The following is a 15183-nucleotide window of genomic DNA, read 5'->3' as shown; positions in this document are numbered from 1 at the left end:
CACACATGAAACATGTCTAACCCAGATGTCTTGAGACAGCTGGGTTAGAGAAAGCAAAAGCCTCCAGTGCTGTTGTGCGTGCTGATAGAGGCCACTCCCACCAAACCTGGGGCTGCTCTCATGCTGGTTAACAGCATGAGAGCAGCCAGGATTGGTTAGGGGGGTTGGCTGGGGCCCAGGACGTCACAAGGGAAGAGGAGGGCCGGAGCGAGGAGGATGCAGCAAGCATGGTAAGTAATGTTTTATTTGCTTTATTTTAAATATGTATTTATTTTATGTACTCACCTATCCACCATCCATTTGCCCGCCCCTCCACTCGGTATAGCTGCCACCTGCCACGCTATGGCCTGCTGTAATGCGGACTCTACTGTTGCACATTCTTGCTTCTGCATTCCTCTTTCACTCTGTGCAATCCAGTGTGAAGTCATCACTGCAGGTACATACATGTTCATTCACGAAAGGATGCCATTCACACTATGCTCATTTAAATCATGGGTGCAGGTTGAAAGAGTTCACATAAAACTAGTTGGGTTAGGTAGCTGCTGCTTCAAAGCAATAGGGGTGAGTTTTTTTTATCTGACATGGTCCATTTAACTCATTGCAAGCTCTGCGGAAGAGCAGTTATAAAACTGGGTGCCTTCTCCAAACTTCACATTAATTTTACTTTCGTCCTCTGGCATTATGACCTATTTTTAGGATCACAGAGATTTACGAGTCAGGAAAACGGATTTAAACAATAATATGACATAATGAAGTGTTTTAGCACAAAGTATACACTACATGAAAGTATCATCCTATAAAATGGAGGCTAAAACAGCACGCCCCAAAAACCCTCACGTTTATATCAGGAAGCTGAACTATCACAAATTCTGGCAGCTGTTTTCCACATGATGACTGGGAGCATTTCTCCTATATCTGTTACAGGGAAGTGTGAAGAATCAAATACTGAACAATGCTTATGCCCATTATGTTGTTATGGCAAACAGAATTTAAACCCTCTTTATTGTATGTCTAGCTATTATATACAGTGTTCAAGAACTTTATATTGACTTTAAAGAATACCTGTTCCTATATCAAACTATAATCATGAACCCAAAAAAAGAATAAAATAGCAATAATCAAATGTGTGCAAAAAGATTTCAAAATATTTGTCCTTGAGCCACGAAAGTATGGATGGAGTAGGAAAGGAAAACATGATGAATTCATGTTACTATGTGCTGATTTTTTCTCTCAATCTATGTGGAATATCGAATAGTTCACAAATATCAACACTCACGTCCTTTGTGAAATACTTTAAAATATTTGTTTTAATACAAACAGCAAATATTTTATATACACTTGTTTTCGATTTCGTAAACGTAAAATGCTTCATAAATCCATGTGCTGATATTTCTGACTTATGATATTATGTACTAGTGTTTTAGAGTGGACTATTTCACTTGACTTTTTCTCCTTTGGCTTTAGATACTAACTCATTCACTTTTTCCAAAGCTCCAAACGAGACTGTAGCAGAACCCCTTTTCGCTGGCTTTGCCTGAAAATGTCACAAAAAAACAAATTAGAGACTTATTGAAATATTTTTTCAAAAATTACAAAATGAAAAGAATATCAGAAGAGGACTCATTATAAATTATTCAATAGTGCAAAGTGGGGATTATTATTTAACTTAAGCAAAAAGGCTGTGGAGGCGGTCTTCACATGACATGGCTCCAACTTCATTTGTTCAGTGTAGAAATGTGAAATGCCCAGAAGCAGCAGGTGAGAAAAAGGTTTGGCAATTCTAGACTTCAGGATTATTAAACCCTGTCAGCTGAATGCACAAATTTGCTTATAGCTGAATCTAGACTGTTGGAAAGTGAGTTATTAGTAGTGCTAAATATGCATCTACCACTGGCAATAAGGCCACTAACACGGTCTTGAGCTCAGTATAGGTCTCAAATTATTCCCATGCTCAACCTTTGGAAGCTTGGCTGGGAGCAGACAGGCTTAACGTAGGAGACAAATATGTAAAGCATTTAAAAAATATCAATTTTAGTAAATAATTACAACACACAATATAAATCCCACACCCATGTATAAAAATAGGAAATATTTTTATCTTTAAAATGACACCAAAACAGCAAACATCCAATGTAGGGAACCAGATACATGCATTTTTAAAGATTTACCAAAATATAGCACTTAGAAACCTACATTCCACTCTGGGACATCTGGTTGCGCTTGATCAGGATAAAGTCAAAGGTTCAGTCTAACAGCAATGGAGCCCTGCTCGATAGCCCTTGGTCGAAATTTTACCTTTGAATTAGAAACTTTTCTGCAGCTTTTCTACGGGGTGCCTCGGTGCTCTTCACCAGTCCAGATTCAGTTAGGGTTTGCTGGCTTGCTTCCCAGGGAATTCAGGGGCAAACTCTGGAAGTCAGACCTTCGAAGCATTTCAGCAGGATGAACCAACAGGGCAGGCCGGCTTGTGGTTGAAGGTAGCCAGCTTGGCTCTCGTGGTTAAGTCGGTCCCCTTACGGAGCTTTTTTCAAAAGGTGCTCCAAACTTCTGGAACTTCTTCCTGAAGTTCCTTTTGAGGGTTCAAAGTATCTAAAACACAAGCCAAAGGTCTGGAATCTCCAAGATGGTCCTTAAAAGGTTGGGACTTCAGTTCCCACAATCCACTTGGACAAAACCCTTACAAATGTAATGGATGCACTAAAGGCTTGGGATTTTTGGTGGGGATGGTCTGGGTGAGCTCTGTTAACATGTAGCTTGCAGGGAGTCCACTCTTTATTCCTCTTGAAGAAAGGTACATCCAAAGGGTTTTAGTTCCAGATAATGCAGCAGGCACAGTCTGTCAGAATACAGGGCCCGATGGTTGAAATCAAGTTTCCAGCTCGGCAAGCCTTCTCCTTCTCTTAGTTTCAAGAAGCAGATCTGAGAGGCTCTTCTCCTCTCACATAATTATTCTGTGTTTTCAGAGGTCACGCAGGAGAGCACTCCTGTCCAATGAGGTACAAAGCAACAACCTACAGCAGGTACACTTCCTCCAAAGTGTGGTATAATCGACTTCCAGAAAGCACTATTCCTACAAAATTCAGTATGGCTGAAATCTCAACAGAGAAGCATGAACTAGCGAAATAACCTCCAGTATGGCTAATTTTCACAGATCTCCTCCCCCTACCACCTGCAAATTCCTGCCTTATGCCTGCCATCTGGCTGGGCCAGAGAGGATGGGGAGGGGAGGGGGGGGGTGGATGGACCTGGCATTCACTGCCTCGCCTATTCCTCCTTTGAAGGTCAAGCATTACGATCCCTCAACCCTGCTCTAGCATTCCTGTGCAGCAGAGCTCTCTGCAACAGATAGCCTATCTCTAGGTGAGCCACTTATCAATTCAACAAAGCAGTCTGGATAACCCTCTTAACTCTCACCTATCAGGGGAGACCACAGGAAGGCTGAATTTTGGCTTAAATACAAGAAAGTCTTATAACTTATTTTCTGTATATTTTAGGATAAATTCCACAATAGCACATTGTTGAATTGATCAATACCATTCTCCAGTCCTTGAATGATATTTCTTTTGATTCCTAGCGATAGTTATCCATTCATAAACTATGAATATGTTATCCTATTGGGTGGAGTAGCTACAATGTGGGAACTGCAATGTGTAATTTCTCCATCATCAGGGTATATAAAACATCTTTTATAAGGGCCCTGCATATAGTTACATGATTCCCCATCCCCCACCCTTGGGACACCTGGGAGAGCCTTAAGGGGGCCTAAATATGCATAGTGCATCTCCTCACTCCACAGTGCTCCTAGCACCAGTTGATTTTGGGAGGCACATAAAACATCTTTGACACAGGCCCTCCTTAAAATGGCATGACCACACCTAGGGGAGACCCTGGGGAAACCTAAAATGCCAACTTATTGTAGTTTATTACTTTTAAAGTGCCCCTACCAAAGTCGAGATTTGGAACAATTTACATTTAAAAGCAGTGCTGTAACACAGAGCCGCTTTTTAAATGACCTCAGGCTCTCTGCAGTATACACACATGTTAATGCAGAAAGAGCTGATGGCTTCTAAACTGTCATGGCCTATAATATACTAGGGACTTATAGGTAGTTTTAGTTCCCCTGCCCGATTATATGCTAGGGACATATAGGGTAGGTCATGCCAATCATAGGTTTATCCTAACACATAGTGTACCCTAATGCATGTGTGCGTTTCAACATAACAGTGGGTGTTAACATAGCACTGGCCCTGGGCCTACCCAGCAGAGACATTGAACTTTCAGAGTCAGAAAACCAGCATCCAGAGGCCTCAAATGGGGCAACAAGTGGGGGGACACTGCAAAAAAGTCCTGATTTCCAACGTAGACTGAATGCATTTTGTTGCCTATTTAGGCAGAGCCCAGCTGTTAATATTGTGAGAGAAACCACAGTAAAGATCCAATTCCATTGGCTGTGATCACTCCCCCTACCCTCACCCCCAGTGCGGTAATACCTCCTTCTTCCAAGTTCCACTCGTCGAACAATGACATATATTGTAGGGCAGTATATACTCTCATCCTAGTCTGACAGACGATTATGTGACAAGAGCTTCTGATAAAGGGTGCACAAGGATTAGTTACTTACCTGTAATCCTAGTTCTCATCCAGGGGTATACTCATCAAAGTCATAAGCTATGAATAATCCCCGCCCATGTGCGGGATCCCGGAGCATATAGAAAATACATATAAATATATATGTATATATATATATGTGAAAACATATATTTGCAGCCTAAAACATTTCCTAACTGGCACAATTGCCGCAAAATTACATAAATTAGCATACATACAGTAGTACTCTTCCAAACCCTAAGGAAGAAAGCAAGCAGAAAACATTTGTATACAACAATGCTTTATTGCCATAGGAAAAACCTGTAATTGCAGGCATTTGCCAGTAGGCTGCAGTAGAGTATAAAGCAAACAAAGAAAACTGACACCTTGCCTTTAAGGCATTAGAGTAGGGGTACCGTGCCTTTAAGACCTGAAGGCAACCCCCTGCTCCCATGGTGCACCACAGGTGACAGTTGGGTCAGTTCTTTTTGGAGGTGCATAACACCTGAGGAGATCCACAATAAAACATCTCATAACTGTGTAACTCTGCTCGTCCGGGGAGGTGGGCGGGAGCTTATGACTTTGATGAGTATACCCCTGGATGAGAACTAGGATTACAGGTAAGTAACTAATCCTTCTCATCCAGGGGATACTCATCAATAGTCATATTCTATGAATAGATTAGCAAGGTCATACCCAAAGTCTCCCGGACGAGCAAGAAGTATAAAAACTTCACAGAATGACTAAGACATATATTGCAAATACATCTTATGCAAATAAGTTCCTTAACGAGGCCTGCCCTACTCTGGCATCGGCCTGAGTATCTGAGTCCAGGCAATAATGGCGGGTAAAGGTATGGACAGACCGCCAAGTTGCCGCTTTACAAATTTCAGAAATAGGAACATTACGAAGGAGAGCTGTAGTGGAAGCTTTCCCTCTAGTAGAATGTGCATGTGGTTTACCCTGCAAGGTCTTGTTAGCTAGTTGATAAGCTAAAGCTATACAGGAGACAATCCAGCGAGAAATGGACCTTTTGGAAGCTGACAGGCCAGTATTAGTACTGCCATAATTAACAAAAAGCCGGTCAGACTTCCTAAGAGGCAGGGTTTTTGACAAGTAGAACTTCAGGACCCTCCGGAGATCTAGGGAGTGTAACGACCTCTCCGGGGGAGTGGAAGGATCAGGAAAAAAGGTAGGTAAGGTAATAGACTGGTTGATATGAAAGTCTGAAACTACCTTAGGCAGGAAACTTGGGTGCGTTCTTAAGACCACCCTGTTGGCATGAAAAACAGTGTAAGGCTCCTTACAACACAAGGCCTGGATTTCGCTGACCCTACGGGCAGAGGTAATCGCCACTAAAAAAGCAGCTTTCCAGGTCAAGTGCTGCAAAGAGGCCTTATGTATAGGCTCAAAAGGAGCACTCATCAGCTTAGTCAGGACGATATTAAGCTCCCAGGGAGGGGAGGGGGACCTCACCGGTGGGAAGACTTTCTTAAGACCTTCTAGGAAATCTTTAACTACAGGCATAAGGAAGAAAGATGTCTGATTAGGAGACTTCCTATATGCTGTGATTGCAGCTAAAGGAACCCTGATGGAGGGGTATTTCAGGCCTGATCTCGCTAAATGCAATAGATATGGAAGAATCACCTGCTCTTGGCCATGTACCGGGTCAAGAGAGTGCTCATGACACCATAAGAAGAACCTCTTCCACTTGAAAGCATAGGACTTCCTAGTGGAGGGTCGTTTTGATTCCTTAAGAATAGTCCTGCAGTCTGCTGGGAGGTCTAAATGTCCATACTGGATGACCTCAGGAGCCATGCCGTCAAGCGAAGTGAAGGAAGGTTGGGGTGAAACACCTTCCCCTGGTCTTTGGTCAACAAGTCTGGACGGCATAGTAGGCGCCGGTGCGGAACCTCCGACATCTGTAGAAGATCGGGGTACCACCACTGGCGTGGCCACTCTGGTGCTATCAGGATCATTCTGGTGTTGGTCCTGTAGAACTTCTGGCTCACCGCCGGGATCAGAGGCAGGGGAGGAAAGGCGTAGGGTAATGTCTGCGACCAGCTGATCAAAAGACCGTTCCCCAGTGATCCCTGTTGGGGAAACCTGGACGCGAAGACGGGGCATTTTGCATTGGCCGCGTCTGCGAACAGATCTACGTCCGGTACGCCCCAGCACCGAAAAACCTCTTGCGCCACTTCCTCGTTGAGCACCCAATCGTGCGATTCTACGAAGATTCTGCTTAGGCAGTCTGCTTGGACGTTTTGAATTCCTGGTAGATGAACAGCCACGATGGACAGGCCTCTTGCTAGGAGCCAGTGCCAGATGGCTTGTGCTTCCAGAGACAAGACTCTTGACCTCGTGCCTCCCTGTTTGTTCAAATAGAACATAGTTGTTGTGTTGTCCGTTTGAACCTGGAGGTAGTTGGTGCGCAGAGAAGGATAAAGAGACTTGAGAGCCAGATGAACTGCTCGAAGCTCCAGGAAGTTGATATGGTAGCCTTGCTCTACCTCGGAGCAGAGGCCTTGAACTTGGAGTCGGTCCATGTGAGCGCCCCAGCCTTGAAGGGAGGCATCCGTGACAATTGACTGGGACGGAGGACGACGATGGAATGGCACTCCCCGGAGGAGATTGGATCGTTTTAACCACCATCTGATCGAGTCCCTGGCTTCTTGAGGAAGCAAGACCCGGTCTTCCCACTGATCCGATCTCTGAGACCACTGATCTTCGAGGGCTTGTTGCAGAGGCCTCATGTGAAGGCGAGCATTGGGCACGATGAAAATGCACGAGGCCATTGATCCCAGAAGAGAGGACACTTGTCTGGCTGTGGGGGCCTGATTGTCCAGAAGAAGGCGACCCTTCAGGAGCATAGATGACAACCTCTCCTCCGAAGGACACACGCTTGCCTGTAGTGAGTCCAGAGAAGCACCGAGGTAGTGGATCCGCTGGGAAGGGTTGAGAACTGACTTTTTCAGATTGACTTGAAGACCTAACAAATCCATCAGTTTGAGGCAGAACGGAGTGGAGCTTTTCAACAGCCAATCGTCTAGATATGGATAGACGAAGATCTTTCTTTTGCGAAGAAAAGCAGCCACCACCGCCATGCACTTGGAGAATGTCCGAGGTGCAGATTTCAGGCCAAACGGCAGCACTCGATACTGGTAGTGGCGGCGTCCGATCTGAAACCTTAGGAACTTCCGATGCTTGACTGACACTGGTATGTGGAAGTAGGCGTCCTGCAAGTCTGTAGTGTAGTTCCTATCTTCCCAATAGGCTCTGCGCATTGGAATAATACCTACAGCAGTAAAGGCCTAGGCCAGACGTTAACTAGGTCTACTACTGTCGATACTAGACTTAAGTTTTGGGTTTGCCAGCGTAGCTCAGAGTTCGCTAGAAACTTTCTCGAATGTTCAGGAAAGAATTAACTCCCCTGATTAGACAAGAAGGGATTTAGTTTCTGACAACCATAGAACATGACAACTTTGCTCTCCCCTAATCAAGAGTGTATCTCCAGAGTCGTGTGAGCACAAGGCAATTATTTTACTCAGTCAGTACGTGCATTCTTAGTCTCATCAGAATGTAGAGAAAAGGAAGAGACGGGCGTGTTCAATAAAAAGGTGTTATTTATTGATCAGTCTCTTTTCTCGTACAAGAGAAATGGATCGATATTATTGCAATACTTATAGCTAAGTAAAGTGCATACATTAAAAGCAATAGTATAAAATAATACTGTAGAAACATTGATATGGTTTCTGAGCCATATGATGTTTAAAATGATTAAAATATATTTACATACACATATACATTTGACTAAACGTACTCAACTGGTGTTTCTAAATACGCCTACCCCGTGTACCTGACCTAAGTCTAATGCGTGGGTGGGAATAGAAAGTTACAGTTTAAGTTAAGTTTGTTTTGCCAAGTGAATAACTAAAAGAATTCTCTGTGAGGGGTTATTCAGTTCTGTACCTGGAATTTAGGATGAATGAGGAATGGTATCTCTTTCTCTGCTCTCGATATTCCAGGCCGCCTGCGAGGGCTGCCCAGAAGCGCCGGTGCTGGATTCTCGGCAGGAGAAAGCAGCGCGTCTCTCAGCGCGTCAGGAAGGCGGGGCTGCTGCCAGCGGGGTCTGCTCTGCTCTCGGCTTCGGCAAGTGTGGCTGCTCCGTCTCGTCACCACGCGTGTGTTTGCATAGGGCAAGATCAGCAATATTTATACCTTAAAGGTGCCGAGATTGACGTAAGGATGGACATAGATACGTCAATAAAGATGTCATACGACTTGCTCGTTAGCACATTCTTTTACTGAAATTCTCTGTGAAATCAAAACAATGGCCGCACGGATTTTCCAGGTTGTCATAGGTTTGATTTGTTATGAGAACGTCGTATGCCTTATCAGGGGCTGGAGGAATGTCGCTTGTCTAATTAGATCTCAAGCGTTATGACCTAATCAGATAACACGTTCCTGTGCCGTAGTGTGACTGCGTCAGATAACGGTATCTGCATCATGGGGGTTTTCTTGCCTCATGGGCTGACTGTTAGTTAACTTGATAGTTAGTTTAACCAGAATAGGGTCAGGAATAGGGGGATCGATTCAGAACCTATAGGAATACATGACACCCACTCCACGCTAACTATGGTCATATTTACTAATCTATGCATAGTATCACATAGTACAACATACTATAGAGTATAGTGTATACCTTACCACCCCAAAATACATAAATGCATTTTGAAACTTTCAAATATACTGAAAAATTGCAGTCATATATATTGTATGTACTCAAGCTATGAATTAAATGCTAAAGTAAACACGCATTTGTATACATTATTGCTTATTTGGTATATGAGAAATACACATGAAATGGCTCTTAATATGGCTATACAGAAAGAAAGTTCGAGACCATTCCATCACATAATAAAATATTTGTGAACATACCAGCGGGCAACTAAAGTTTATAAAGTATCTAAAAATAGAAATCTTAGTTCTCTAGGAATAGTTTCTTACTTTAAGCAGAAGATAGTGTCCCGAAAATTTTGAAAAAAATAATTTGGGGCTGCTAAAAATTGCTGTCCGTGAACTGGTGGGAAAAATTGTTCATGTGACTTTATTTTTAAAGTTGAAGGCCGAATTCAGGGAACGCCGTGTGCGAGCTTGCTCAAAAGTCTCTATTTCTGTTCTGGAGAGAACATCATATCATTAAGGCTTTCGAAAAAACTGTCAACAGCTTCATGGGAAAGTTCCACTAAGTCGGAAATAGGTGTAACCATGCATTCGTTCGCATGATTATCTCCATTGACATTCTGATTCGCATTGCAGACAGAAGGTCGTACCTGTTCGATGCTGCTTTCATCTTGAACTTCACTACTCTTCAATCGTAGTGGTGAAGATTCCACGAATGCCGTCATCAGGATTGGCAGCCTTTGAGGGCAGCACAAAGCGTGAACCTTGGTAGGAACCAACAATGTATCTGCATCCACTGGCGCATCCGATTGTAGCGTCAGACAGGTGTCTAACACGCATTCTTCTCCGCATAGCAGACACCTCAATACAGGTAAAACACACCTTTGCCACATTGGTCGAAATGATAGAAACCAAGTCATGTTCAGGTCTCTAAGCCGGGAGAGTCCCAGGATTTTTGATATCCGGTCCCGGTATCCAATGGCTAGGATTGTATCTTCCATTGTCGCGAGAGTTTGATCTGTGACATGGGTTGCCATAACGAAAAATAAGGACTAAGAATAGGATTCCGGCAATTAGTCCCAGGATCAGGGGAAGTCCGCCAAAAATCGAATGGACGAAATCTGGAAAAATACCCAGTATGGCTTTGAATGGTGTTAATGCCATCGAAAATACTGTCTTAAATACATTTGAGACCCCAGTGGTATCAGAAATATTTAAGATTTCGCTCAGGATTTCCGCGAAATGTACGGGGGAATTAGTTGATAATAATGTATGTATCTCTGCAGTCGTCCTTGCGACTTGTAGATCATACGTTTCTTTTGATGACGTGAGCCTTGTAGGCGTCTGAAGAAGGACTGTTTTCATTCTGCTTAAAGTATCTATTCGAATAGAAGTAATTTTCAAATTGGGCCATGCCCTTGCCTCCCTGTCTGGGAAGGAGCTGGGGAACAAAGAACGTCCACAGCACTTGACCTTCGCAGTCGTAGTGACTAGATAAGGAGTCCCGGGCATAAGACTACAACATCTGCGGTCTACAATAAGAATGTAACTCCCATTATAGAGTCTTTGAAAGAATGGTTCTATTTCAGTTGCAGGTGCGCCTTGCTGGTGACATGAAAGGTTGTATGAATTCCCTTCACAGGCTCCATGCAAACTAATTCCGTTACACAGAAGCGTGCCGCTTAGTGACATAGCACAATTGTTGCCACTAAGAAACACTTTCTGTCCTTTATTACTGACACATGCATGTGAATAGGGCAGGTTCCAAGTTGTTTTAAGGTACCCCTTTCCCAATTTCTCGTACATGCCAGCCTGTATATATTTTTGGCAGTATTGAAACCTGAAGGTTGAGATTGGAATATTTATGATTCCGTGGATAATCCATTCACTGACAGGTCGTTCTGACATTGTCATTGGTAATCTTTCTAGTTTTTCAATGCTCAAGATTGTATAATCAGCACCCTTTTGCGCCATACCGATTTGTCGATCAGTAAGGTTAAAGATTTGGAATAGTGACGTTGTGTTGATTAAACGCCAAGGCACATAACCTGAACGCAGATTTTGTAACATCCAGCCAAGCTGTACAATAGAGCGCAATTGTGACTGACCGTGTTGTAATAACAGTAAGTCTTGCAATATTATATCGATTGCTGAAGACACTATGCTGTCCAATGAAAAAATTCTGGAGGACAGAGTCATTAACCCATTGTCCACTACAGAAAGTGATTTTTCCAAATTAATACGGTCAATTTCCCGTATTCTCTCTGCTGTTTCAATTTGATTAACCTTCCAGGCCTCATTGTATGCTGCATATACAGAGGCTGCTATGAAACGCTTCTGACGCTGTTTGCGTGGTCCCAAAATGAAATCACGCAAGTCAGCACCATCAGTTAGTAAAGTTAGGTGTTGCTTAATTTCGGGCAGTGTGGAAGTTTGTAGCCATTGAAGGCATAATTTGCCCACACTGTAGGTTGTTATTATCCCTGGGTGATGTCTTTGGGGATATCTAGGGTCTGGCCTGGTCATTTTGAACCCCTGTGTTTTATTCAGGAATCTGTCTTGACAGTTATTTGTATCTGTGGGCCAGATCAACCATTGTTTCCAATCAGGATGTGTTCTGTTTTGGTATAATATATGGTTTACGTCTATCTCTTCATCTGTATCAGAGCTATTGCTAAACATTATTGGCTTTGGAATAGACAGTTTGTTTAAATCTTTGATTTTGGCTAAGCCAAGACAGGTGGTTTGTTGAACAGTGTCATTTAAAAATATCATTTGTTCTGGGATCATGCAAGCTCTAAACAAAGCTTCTAAACCCTGTACTTGCCATTCTTTTGTACCCCAAACACTTTTCAAATCAACATTTTTGTCCCAATAATCAAATCCAAAAGTATTCATTTTTTCAAAGAATGAGTCTGAATATAACAATTTTGTGTTGGTTATCATGGTTTTGGTTCCTGTCTTGTTTGACAATTTAAAATAAAATGTTTCAGCATTACTTGTGTTAAAACCTGAAAAATATGAATATTTGTCATAAACGGTTCTGGAGCTCCCTTTAGGAGGTGTTGCACAATGTTCCCATTGATTATAATTTAAAACATTTCTAGGTTGTGCAGATCTATGTAAAAAGTGATTACCATAGTGGTTATAGCAATACATACTGTCATAATTTGTAGAACCCTGCAAATAATCATGTTTGGTAAATTTAGCAGACATTACTAAATCAGACATCATGTTATTAATGCTTTCGAAGTCCCAATCATCAGCAAATGAGTTTGGTTTTACAAAGTCACTCAATGAGATCTTAATTTGGTGTGGATATTTCAGGATCTCGACCGGACCATAAATTTCATAGTCAGTGGTGTCCCAGGCTACCCCACCAGGTATCGGATTGGCTGTGAAGTTGGCTGAAGAAAGTTCTCTTTTCTCGACGTGTGAAGATGTATGTGGTTTCAGGATCAAGTTGATGTTCTGGCTTGCTGTGTCCATTTTAGCATATTTTCCCTCAATGAAGCGTCCCAAAGTTAATACCATGATGAGCCAAAGTATGAGGATAAATGCACCAAAACCCACCCAAAATTCAATCCATGGAGAAATCAGATATGTTTCTTTCAGTTGGTTCAAAAGTTCTTTAGCTTTGTCTTTAAAGGTTTTTGATGATGGCTGTGTCTTTGATTCACTGAGGCTTTCAGAGGAATCATCGAAGTTTATGAAGTAGCCAGATGCAGTTCTGTCAATTGTTCCAATTGGTTCAGGATTTTTGTTTCTTGCATTTTCACTTGGTACTTCATTGTAGATTGGTGTGTCTCTGCTAAATGTTTTTATTTGGGTTTTCAGAGGTCTTAGTTCTATTGCATTGTTGCATAGTCCTTGTTGTTCTTCTGTAGGCGTTTCGAATGTGATGAGCCTCTTCGTTAGGACCTCTGTACTGGTAGCAAACCTTGGTGTTCTGCTACTTATTGGGAGTCCACTTGGCCTACTGTTTGTTATCGGCCACATGTTGTGGTTTTACCAGGTCGATGGATACAACTCGGTTCTCCTTTTTACCAGCAAGTGGCGGTAGTACAACTGATCTTGTCCCGTTGACAGACAAGACAGGAACTGCTTTTCTGTAAGAAGGCCCAAATTCCTTCTTTACCGCGATCTTCTCCCTGACTAGATCCCCGACTTTTGGAATCCAGACAGGTCTTGCTGGGACAGGTGGTGATTCTTCAGTGGTTGTTGGCTGTTGTTTCAACTGTATGTTGCTCAGGTCTTTTCTTGTTTTGTTTAAGTCCTGCAAAATAGCCAAACGGTCTTTGACATCAAAGCTTTTTTCTTTAACCACTGAAGTCTGACTGTCGAGGTCAGAGATAATCATTCTAGTTCCAAATAATAATTCGTACAGACTGAATCCCTTCAGAGAATTTCTTGGCAAGTTATTTAGACTACGTTGGACACTTATTAGATGTTTGACCCACCCAGCTCCCGAACCTAATATCCTTTCCATTATAGATTGCTTTCTGCCTTGGTTTTTTCTTTACACCATCCCGTACCCTCAGGAAGGAAGTGAGAAGATTCCCGCTGGGCTGTGCTCATTTGTCCATGTTTCCCCCCCGGCCGGAGGGCTAGAGTGAAGACAATGGTCAAACGTAACATGCTCTTAGCGTATATGCCATTTAGACTCGCAAATCTTTGTATAACAGTCCGGACGTCAGCCGAGTGCTGAGGATCGACATTATAAGTGGAAACTAGCCTGTATATGTTAATCGCAAGCCCTGCTTTTTACTGGTGATATTATCTGCCTTGATACGACGAGGTATAAAACTGTTTCTCTCCCCACTGCGATCTCTGTTGCAGTTTGGGCAGTTTTTTACAAACATGGTGTGATGCAGGCTCATGCCTGGCCACCAGTACCGTGATTGTAATTCTTCCAGAGAATCTTTTAATTTAAGGTGTCTGAGACCCTCGCTCATATGTGCGTCTGCGATTAACAAGTTTCTCCTGTCCATGTTTGGAATCACTCTATCCCCCACTCCAGGGATTCGAGCAAAAGGGACGGAGTTTGCATCGATTATGTATGTATAATTGAGTGGATAGTTGATCGGTAACGCTGAGCAGTCGCCTTTTGATGACGTTTTCACCGCCAGCACTGTTTCACCGTCAATGTATTTTAATGTATGCTTTTTTCGAACTACGGGAGCCGATTTAGTGGCTGCCGCTGCGGCTGTTTCAGCCAATGAATTCCCTACAACGTGAACGCCATCACGCTGATGACTCAGTGAGTGAGTCACGTGAGTCTTTGGTAGTTCTTTTTGTAAAAGAGCTATTTGTTCCCAGAGCAGTTTCTGCTTTATTGGTGCATCTGTGTCATCTTTGTAACCGTTCTGAATCCATGTCTGCAAATCCTTGTTATATGATTTGACGCAGTAATATGAATCTGACACTATAAGTGTCGGGAATTCGCGATCCGCATTATCTAGCGCCATTTTCAATGCTATTATTTCCGTTTGTTGTTCTGAATCACTTTCTACTAAGTGTGATTTTGTTAATAGAGGTTTTAGTTTACCTCCGCGCCACACTTCTTTTGTAATCTCACATGTGGGGTTGTATGCTTGTTCTCCCCAAACGGAGGGTTGAGCATGTCCGTCTGTATAGATTACACAGGCGTAATGTCGTAGAGGCAGAATGTCGATTGGCAGAGGATACGTCTTTTCATACTTTAGATTTTTTAATTCTTCTAGTTCTGGATCAAAATGGTAGTATACTTTGTCCGTTGTGATTTTAACTGGATTTTGTGAGGAGGAGAATCCTCATCCCATCCTACATGATTTTTATATAAAGCAGGTGCTAGAGCCACTGCCCACTTTCTAGCAAGTGTGTATTTTTTATGAATTGGAATTTGGTTTGAGAAGGCAGGCATAATTACTTCTT

At 42.7% G+C, this 15183-nt stretch overlaps 1 protein-coding gene across 2 annotated transcripts in view; it reads right to left on the bottom strand.

The window, feature by feature from the left end:
• Window positions 1-1289: 1289 nt before the first annotated feature.
• The window catches only part of NDUFAF5 (NADH:ubiquinone oxidoreductase complex assembly factor 5), a 174042-nt gene continuing 160148 nt past the window's right edge, over window positions 1290-15183 (bottom strand). For both annotated transcript variants that reach the window (XM_078649560.1, XM_078649559.1), the window contains one exon: window positions 1290-1534. In XM_078649560.1, the coding sequence (XP_078505686.1) occupies window positions 1436-1534 (99 nt within the window). In that variant the 3' untranslated portion in view covers window positions 1290-1435. The remainder of the gene's footprint in view (window positions 1535-15183) is intronic.

Source organism: Lissotriton helveticus, chromosome 6, assembly GCF_964261635.1.
Source record: "Lissotriton helveticus chromosome 6, aLisHel1.1, whole genome shotgun sequence".
NCBI classification, from domain to species: Eukaryota; Metazoa; Chordata; class Amphibia; order Caudata; family Salamandridae; genus Lissotriton; species Lissotriton helveticus.
The sequence above is the reverse complement of the archived record's forward strand: the minus strand, read 5'-3'. Positions and strand labels throughout refer to the sequence as shown.